Source organism: Prionailurus bengalensis, chromosome B2 (assembly GCF_016509475.1).
Source record: "Prionailurus bengalensis isolate Pbe53 chromosome B2, Fcat_Pben_1.1_paternal_pri, whole genome shotgun sequence".
In the NCBI taxonomy this organism is placed as follows: Eukaryota; Metazoa; Chordata; class Mammalia; order Carnivora; family Felidae; genus Prionailurus; species Prionailurus bengalensis.
In genome coordinates, this window is record NC_057349.1 from 40,362,243 (window position 1) to 40,371,970 (window position 9,728).

The 9,728-nt window shown below is 39.9% G+C and overlaps 1 protein-coding gene across 5 annotated transcripts in view; it reads left to right on the top strand.

Annotated features, from left to right (window-relative positions):
• UBR2 (ubiquitin protein ligase E3 component n-recognin 2) overlaps positions 1 to 9,728 on the top strand; it is a 124,685-nt gene that overhangs the window by 111,334 nt on the left and 3,623 nt on the right. For all 5 annotated transcript variants that reach the window (XM_043591414.1, XM_043591413.1, XM_043591416.1 and 2 more), the window contains exons 41-46: positions 377 to 507; positions 1,548 to 1,656; positions 4,051 to 4,107; positions 6,608 to 6,685; positions 7,571 to 7,741; positions 9,589 to 9,690. In XM_043591414.1, coding sequence (XP_043447349.1) covers positions 377 to 507; positions 1,548 to 1,656; positions 4,051 to 4,107; positions 6,608 to 6,685; positions 7,571 to 7,741; positions 9,589 to 9,690 — 648 coding nt within the window. The remainder of the gene's footprint in view (positions 1 to 376; positions 508 to 1,547; positions 1,657 to 4,050; positions 4,108 to 6,607; positions 6,686 to 7,570; positions 7,742 to 9,588; positions 9,691 to 9,728) is intronic.

A 9,728-nucleotide genomic window follows, 5' to 3' on the forward strand; every position in this document is an offset into this window, starting at 1 on the left:
TACTTTCATAAAAAATTTTTTAATGTTTATTTATTTTGAGAGAAAGCACAAGCAGGGAAGGGGCAGAGAGAAAGAGACAGAATCCTAAGCAGGTTCTCACTGACAGCACGGAGCCAATGCAGTCCTCGATCTCACGAACATCAAGAGTCGGACACTTAACCAACTGAGCCACCCAGGCACCCCTACTTTTATAAATTTTAATAACAGCATTGAAGGCTATAGCATTATTTATACCAGACATCCTGTAATGGGGCTGCCCACTTTTTTAAGCCTCTGTTCCACTGATGCCAAATAGCAGTTGTCCCTGTTCTCATACTGTTCCAAAACTAGAATGACCTTTTCTCATTAGGTTTCCCAATTATTTTTCTCTTTTTAGTGCCTTGAGAGAAACACCATCTGGCTGGCATCTGTGGAGGAATGTCAGAAATGGAATCATGCCATTCCTGAAGTGTTCTGCTTTGTTTTTTCATTACTTAAATGGAGTTCCTTCCCCACCTGAAATTCAAGGTAATTTCTACTTTCTTTCAAAGTGTGAGAAAGGTATGTAGTCTTTCACTCCAGCAGTTTATAATTAAGGTGCCTTATCAAAATGAAAACTTAGAACGTAGCTAATTGACTGTGGTGATGTGCACCATTATAGAATAAAAATGCATATTTATGCATAGGTCTGATTTTATTTGGATCTCAGTAAGTGTACTATTTTTGTACATTATTTTGTCCTATTTTTGTACATTTACATGTACAATACATTCGTTTGGCTTTCAGATGTTAAAATGTTCAATTTTATGTTACTTGTAACCTGGGTTCTTCAGATAATAAAAGAGGAAAACTCACAACGTCAAATGTTTCTTGACTTGAAATGTGTGGCATTAATGTTCAGAATACCCCTAATTACGCATATGTGATTTTAATGTAGGAATTCATTTGCTATTTTCAGTTGATTCCTATGTTCTGTTTTGATTCATTTCACAAAAGTGTAGTACAAAGGCAGACTCGAAGTTTATGGTCTTTGTACCTCATAGTGCCTGGCGCAGGGCCTGGGGAGCCGCACGTAAGGCTGCCCTCTCAAAGTCCGTTGACCAGCAGCTTCGTCCAATGAATAGTCTAGACTTCCTAATCATTTGCAGCGATGATTAAAGACAGTGCTTAAATCCATCTCTCATGATAAAATCATCTCCTGTTTCTGCACCGCTTTCTACTTTTCCAGAGCACCCGTGTGTTATGACTGTCACTTAATGCTCACACATAACCCCAGTGAGGTAGAGCGTGCTGGTCACCATTTTGCAAACGGCAAAACTGAGTTACCAAGAAATGGTGACCAGTTTGGCGTGGGAGTTGTCTGGCTCCACTCTCAGCTGTGTCATTTCCTGTGGACCCCTTCCACGTGCCCTCTTGTGAACTTCTACCAGTTATGTATCTAGTAAATTCAAACTCTTTCATTGTGCCCCCCCCCCTTTTTTTTTTCTTTAAGCTCTGCTCTTGTTTACTCTCCTACAGGATCTACTCTTAGTTGTTATATGCATCACTCTTTTCTTCTCCATTTGCAGTTTCTGGAACAAGCCATTTTGAACATTTGTGTAACTACCTTTCCCTGCCAAACAACCTCATTTGCCTTTTTCAAGAAAACAATGAGATAACAAAATTACTGATTGAAAGGTAATGATTACACACTCTTCTTCCATTAGATTGAATAGTTCTAAGGAAACAAACTTAGATTTGTCACATATTACAAAATTCTCAGATAGTGAGCCTGTGTGATCGATCAGTCTGTGTGATTTATTCTGTAATGATTCTATAATGATTAGGCCTTCTTAGTTAACAATTTACCTTTGTGGTTAGGTTTTTGCCAAGCTAGTGAACAGCATAAGCAGATTTGTTTAGAAGGAGAGTAGTGGTAGAAATGTTTATTTCCTTATATTAACTTACTTGTTAAGGATTCTGTCGTGTAGATTTTTGGAACTGAAAAACCTTGAGGGTTATCTAGTCCAGTACCCTCACTTTATATTCGAGAAAATTGAAGTCTAGAGAAAGTTACTTGTCAATCATGTCAAGTTAGTTAAGATGAAAATTTGGCTCTTTTACCCATAGAATGGGAAATATTGGCAAGTCATATATCTGATACAGGATTAGTATTCAGAATGTATGAATATATGGCCAGAATTCTTACATCCCAACAAAAAAGCAACTACCCATTTTTTTAATGTTTATTTATTTATTTTGAGAGAGAGCACGAGCCAGGGAGGGGCAGAGAAAGGGAGAGAGTCCCAAGCAGGCTCCGTACTGTCATCATGGAGCCCAACCCAGGGCTCGAACCCACAAACTGTGAGACCATGACCTGAGCCCAAATCAAGAGTTGGACGCTCAACAGACTGAGCCACTCAGGTGCTCCAAAGCAACTACCCATTTAAATAGAAGCAAAGGAGTTCTCCAGAGAAGATACACAAATGGCCAATTAAGCACACAAAAACATGCTCAACAGCACTGGTCATTATGGAAACAAAAAAAGAACCACAGTGAGGTACTACTTCACACCTATTAGGATGGCTATAATCAGAAGGCAGACAACAATAACACATGTTGATTGGTGAGGATGTCAATAAATTGAAATCCATGTGCATTGCTGATAGGAATAGAAAATAGCACAGCTGCTCTGGAAAATAATATGGCAGTTCCTCAAAGAGTTAAACATAGAATTATCATATGATCCAACAATTTAACTTCTAGGTATATATTGCAAAAGAATTTCAAACAAAGACTCAAGTAGATACTTGTACAACCATGTTCAGAGCAGCATTATTCTTGGGAGACAAAAGGTAGAGCAGCCTAATTGTCCAACAGCAGATGAGTAGGTAAATAATATGTAGTTTACATACAGTGAAATATTACTCAGCTTAAAAAGGAAGGAAATTCTGACTCCTACTACAACATGGATGAATTCATCTTAAAAACATGCTAAGTGAAAGAAGCCAGTCACAAAAGAAAAAATACTGTGTGTTCCCACTTATATGAGGTATCTACAGTAGTCAAATTCGTAGAGACAGAAAACAGAATGGTGGCTGCCAGAGGCTGGAAGAAGGGAGGAACAGGCTAGTGTTTCACAGATACAGAATTTCGGGATGCCTGGGTGGCTCAGTCAGTTAAGTGTCCGACTTCGGCTCAGGTCATGATCTCGCGGTCCATGAGTTCAAGCCCCATGTCAGGCTCTGTGCTGACAGCTCAGAGCCTGGAGCCTGTTTCAGATTCTGTGTCTCCCTCTCTCTCTGACCCTCCCCCGTTCATGCTCTGTCTCTCTCTGCCTCAAAAATAAATAAATGTTAAAAAATAAAATGAAAATAAAATAAAATAAAATAAATAAAATAAAATAAAATAAAATAAAATAAAATAGCAAATATAGAATTTCATTTGGGAAAGTTGAAAAAGTTCTGGAGATGAGGCTCCTGGGTGGCTCAGTTGATTAAGCATCCAACTCTTAATTTCCGCTGAGGTCACAGTTCATGAGTTCACACCCTTCACCAGACTCTGTGCTGACAGCATGGAGCCTACTTGGGATTCTCTGTTTTCCTCTCTCTCTGCCTATCTGTGTCTCTCTCTAAATAAGTAAATAAACATTAAAAAAAAAAAGTTCTAGAGATGAATGGTAGTGATGGTTGCCCAATAATGTGAATGTACTTAATGCCATAGACTTGTACACTTAAAAATGGTTAAAATGGTAAGTTTTATGTCATGTATATTTTGCCATAATTTAAAAAGAATTTAATAGGAGTATTCTAACTCCGAATACTAAAAGGTTGTCATTAATTCATACTGGTTTTTCCAGAGTGTCCCAAATTACTGGGGTGATAGTTAGGCTTTAAGAAAATCACAGGTCATATTCTTCTGATTTTAGAAGTTGAAGCAAAATACGTATTCCTCCAAGCTTCTTTTGATGCAGTAGATATATGAAGGCAAGAAGGTTTATTTTTCTCTTACTGGATTTAGAGAGGAAAAAATTCTAGTTCTAACCCTTCAAAAGTTAAGTGTTGTTTTTTTTTTTTTCTATTTACTTTGAAGTTGGTGTCATCACATTGAAGTTAAAAGATACCTAGAAGGTGAAAGAGATGCTATAAGGTAAGTTAAAGATTATCAAAGATTGGGGGCACCTGGGTGGCTCAGTCGGTTAAGCATCCAACTCTTGATTTCGGCTCAGGACATGATCTCACGGTTGGTGAGTTCGAGCCCCTCGTTGGGCTCTGTGCTGAGAGCACAGAGCCTGCTTGGGATTCTCTCTCTCTGTCTTTGCCCCTCCCTCCCTCCCTCCCTCTCTCTCTCGCTCAAAAAAAAAAGAAGATTATCAAAGACTTGGTTGGGTGGTGAGAGGTAGGCAACAAGCAGGTTGTAAGTGTGCCATTCCTTTAAAATTGACCTCCCAGACCTTTATAAAGTGATTCCAGGAGGTAGAACATCCTGCTTTGATACTTTTTTCTTCTTAGTCTAACAAGAGTTTATGAAAGAATCAGATTTATGAGGAGCGCCTGGGTGGCTCATTTGGTTGAGCGTCCAGCTCTTGATTTCAGCTCAAGTCATGATCCCAGGGTTGTTGAGATTGGGCTCTGTGCTGAGCATGAAGCCTGCTTAGGATTCTCTCTCTGTCTCTCTCTGTCTCTCTCTCTCTCTCTCTCTCTCTCTCTCTGTCTCTCTCCCCTTCTGCCCCTTTCCCCCGCTCCCATGCATGCTTTCTCTCCCTCTCATTAAAAAAAAAAAATCAGAATTATGAATATAAGTATAGTGCATTATTCTTGGCAGAAGAAACAAATAGCAAAGTTACTGTGTTTTAGAATGTTAGCTTTTTTAAAAATGTAGGTCCTGATGCACCTGAGTGGCTTAGTTGGTTGAGTGTCCAACTTCAGCTTGAGTCATTATTTCACGGTTCGCAAGTTCGAGCCCCACATCAGGCTTGCTCCTGTCAGCCTGTCGGCACAGAGCCTCTTTGGATCCTCTTTCCCCCTCTCTCTGCTCCTCCCCCACTTGCACTCTCCCAAAAACTAAATATTAAAGTAAATAAGATAAAAATTAAAATGTAGCTCCTTTTCCAAGTTTTTGTTAGCTTTGTTTTTCCCTTTTATTATGGAAAATTTTAAACTATCCAAAAGTATGAAGAATAATATGAGGCTCCACATTCCTGTCACTCAGCTTCAGTGATTATCAAATCATGCCTTTTTTTTTTCTTCATTCACTTTTTTTTAACCCCCTTCATTCCTTTTTGACATTAGCTCTATTTTGATTCCATAGTAAAGTATGCTATCCTGGGTGATGACAGATGTATTTCATCTGTTAATCTCTCCTTGGTTCTATTGTATACATCATCCATAAAAATCAGAAGGCCAGAGGAGATTGGCTGTTCTATTTCTTTGATTTTATAAATAGCCTGTCCCAAATCTAGAGATGATAGCACCCTAATTTTAATAGGTTGAGCCATGTGGAATTCTGATTGTTATAAGTCAAAAATGGTTGAATATCGCCAGTTTCATATGGTTCAACCCTACTGTCATGTGGGACAGTAGTTCTCTACTTGAAGTATGCATCATAATAACTTTGGGAACTTTTTACTCAGGCCTAGAGGTGCCTGACTGACTCAGTCGGTAGAGCATGAGACTCTTAATCTTGGGGTCATGAGTCCAAGCCCCACATTAGGTGTAAAGATTACTTAAAAATTTTTAAATCTTAAAATAAAAATACCCAGGCTCCTACCTACCAAATCCAGTTTCTCTAAAGTTGACATGTGTGTCTCCCCAAAATTCCCCCCAGGTGACTCTGGAGTAAGATCTGTCTCAGTAACTCCCCCCCCGGCTGTCTGTCCCTGCGGTAGGGACAGAAGGGGCAGGCCATGTCGCACAGTGTGTGCTGGGCATAGGTGAGCACTGAGAGCAGGTCCTCACATACCAGTTGGATTTGGGTCTTTTACCTGAATTAACTTGTCACAGAACCAACAGGGCCGGGTATCGCTAAAGAAAGTCTGTGTTTTCTATTGCCTTCTCTCCTCCAACTCATTTCTGCCTCAAGGTCACCCTTAGTAAGCATATCTTTTGTGTCTTACCCTGAATTGTATGGTTGGGCTCTCCATTACTGTGCTGTTTCCTTAGAAGCCCAGGGAGGAGTGTCTTCCCTTCCTTCTCAGAGCTCCCACATTCTCACTTTAATGGGGCAGGTACTAAGTACTGTCTGCTACCTCGATAATGTATTCTGAGCTCTTCAAGTAAAAATGTAAACCCTAGGGCCCTGTGTTATTTAAGAGGGCCTTTTTAGGGGCACCTGGCTGGCTCAGTGGGAGAGCATGGGACTCTTGATCTCGGAGTTGTGAGTTCAAACCCCATGTTGGGTGTAGAGCTTACCTAAAAAAAAAAAAACAAAAGATAATAATAATAAAGACACTGCATCAAAAAACACGAGTGCCGTTTTAATTTCTGACTATGGCTTCTCATACCACTCATGCCACTGTGGTAACACCCAGTCACCCAGATTCAGTGTTCATTTTTTTTTTTGTTTAACTAAGAGTTACCTGTCATTGTTATAATAGGACTTCTAACTTGTTTTTTATGTGTTTTTGTTGGTTTGTTTTGTTTTGTTTTAGCTATCCAAGAGAATCCAACAAATTAATAGACCTTCCAGAGGATTACAGCAGCCTCATTAATCAAGCATCTAATTTCTCGTAAGTTCTGATATTCAGGTGTTGAGCCTTTCCTGCCATTGGAAGCACTCACTTCTCTACACAGAATTTAAGGGATTTTGTTGTTGTTCAGCCTCGTTTGGGTAGGGGAATTATAACGTTGGTTACAGTTTTACCCTGCCCGACTTGTAACAGCATCATTCCAGCACGCTTCAGAATAAGATACGAGAAACGGGGCAGTGGGGGACAAATTTGTCACTACAGGTTATCTAAATAACCATTTACACTTTAATAAGAGCCCTTGGTAATGTTTTTAAATGTTTGACATAGAAGCAGTATAAATAATAATCCGTAGTACGAAAAATGGAACGTTACCTAGACGGTTGAAGCTGCCTTGTGTATATCTCCCCTGGTGCTTCCTCCTCCCCTCACAGAGATCTACTGTCCTACCAAGGTGTTGAGCCTTCCTGTGCATGTACACGTTAGCCACAAACGTTTATATTCCCAAACAGCATATATTTATTTCACATATTCTAGGCTTTAAAATGGCACTCTACTGTATATACTCTACAGTTTTTGTCACTCAGCAAACTTCATAAGAGTTTTTATACATTCGACATACATAACTTATAATTCATCACTTCTCACTCTTGTGTAGTATTTCATCACAGGATAGCAGAATTTACATGTTTTTTTCTCCTATTGATTTTACTTACTGCTTCTCCAATTGTTGATAGATTATTTCCCATCCATGGTATTTGCGTGAGGTGTTCCCAATTTTAGAAATAAATTTGCCTGGGCCATAGAATATAGGCCTCTTTAGCTCTACTTAATATTGCAAAATTTTTCCAGGGTGGCTTTACCACCGTCAGCTCTTTAACCACTCTTTGTTAGAGCAATGACTTGAGCGCTTTCTGTCCCATGGAGGTGCCCCAAATCAGGTGGTGATAAGAGCAGAGCCCCCACTCTGTGCCTTGTGTGTGGAACTCTGCTGTGCTCCCAGAGCTACTGCTGTCAGACGGAACTGGAAGGGGAAGACGTGGGAGCCTGCACCGCTCACACCTACTCCTGTGGTTCTGGGGTGGGCATCTTCCTCAGGTGAGGCCCGCTGGGCACTTTTTCCTTCGCATCTGCCGTGGTATATGAATGTTGAGGGACAGCACAAGAAACCACTGTGTTGCAAAGAATTTTGAGACTGCTGTTTTCCTATGTTTTACTCATTCGAGGAACAGGGGAGCCTCCTCTCGTCACAGCTCATATTTGGCTCATGCTGTCTCTTTGCTGCTGCTTCCATGGTCATCCTTCCCACCTCCATGACAATTCAGTTCTGCTTTCTTTATGCCTCATTCTAATGTGAAACTGTCCTTGATTTTCTGCCCAAATCCAATCAGAATTACTTCCCTTGTTTCCTTATGGCTTGGGATCCATACATATCGCTGACTGATGTATATACTGTTGACCCTTGAACAACATGGTTTGGAACTGTATGCAAGCCCACTTACATGTCAGTTTTTTTCAGTAAATACAGTACTGTAAATGTATTTTATCTTCTTTCTGAGTTTCTTCATAACTGATAACATCTTTTCTCTAGCTTGCTTTGTTATAAGAAAACAGTATATAATACATAAAACATGCAAGATGTGTGTTAATCATTGTCTATGTTATCGGTAAAGCTTCCAGTCAACAATGAACTATTAGTAGTTAAATTTTGGGGGAGTCAGAGCTTATACACAGATATTCAACTGCACGGGGAGGTTGGCACCCCTAACCACCGTGTTGTTCTCGGGTCAACGATGGTTGTATATATTAGATGATATACAGCCAATACTTATTAGTGACTACTGTGTAGTGGGCTTTGAGAATGCAGTAGTCAGCAAGACAGACAAAATCTCTGCCTTTGTGGAGCTCATTTTCTAGTGTGGGAGATAGAAAATAAACAAGGCTGATATGAATTTAGAAAGTGATACACTCAGAGGACAAAAAGTAAAGCAAAGAGAGAAATAGGAGATGGCAGATGAGGAGTTGGATTTTAGTTAGGGAACCGGGGAAGGTTCCCTGAGAAGGTGACTTTTGAATAAACACCGAAAGAAGTAGGAAGAAAACTCTAGGCAGGAATAGCAATTGCAAAATTACTGGGAAATGTGCCTGCTGTGTTCAGGAAACAGCAGTGAGGCTAGTGTCACTGGATTAGTGTGCACAAGGGGAAGTATTGTGGGGCCTGCTATGTCCTGGTGACATACCAGAGTCAGATGGAAGCCAGTTCAGGGTTTGAAGGAGAGAAGTGACATGAGTTTGAGCTCCCCTGGGGCATAGATTATATCCGTATCTTAGGTATCTTAGTCCCCTGGTACCTGACAACTTCTTACACATGACAGGTTCTCAATAAACGTTGAATTGAGCCAAATTATTAATACACAAAAAAGGTCAGGCAAACCTCTCAAAGGGTTGGGGAGGGTTAAATAGCCCTGAGGAGAAATATAAAAGCATTTTCTCTTCTCTGGCATATTTCAAAATTCTTTTGGTCATGTACAGTGTTGCGTTGTGTTTCAAGTCAACCTAATTCAGAATGTTTTTGTACATTTTTTCAATGAACAGTTTCTTCATAATAGCTGTTAAAATATCAGTCACTATTTTATGCTTAGAAGTTAATGATCTTTCTCACACTTAATTTTTTAAATGCTAGTATTATATGAGTCAGCGATTCCTAACCCAAAATGTGCCTTGCTGTATTGCCTTACAATGCAATCATTACTGGTTACAATACAATCAGTTTAATTACTTTTAAAACTTGGGTGGATGTGTTGATACTTTAAGTGTCTTTGCTATAAATGCTGTTTCTTCTCTTCCAGCACTAGTGTTGTTTATTTTTATAAGACTCGAGTCCATTAGGAACTGAATCCAGACATCCGTTACTGATCTAGAATGTATAAATGGTCTCTCTACAGAGTACGGGAATGTCAGGTGCTATTTTTAGCTGGCAAAACCAAAGGCTGTTTTTATTCTCCTCCTTACCTTGATGACTATGGGGAGACTGACCAGGGACTCAGGTAAGGGCCCATGCTGGGGGGCTGGGTTGGCTGACCCT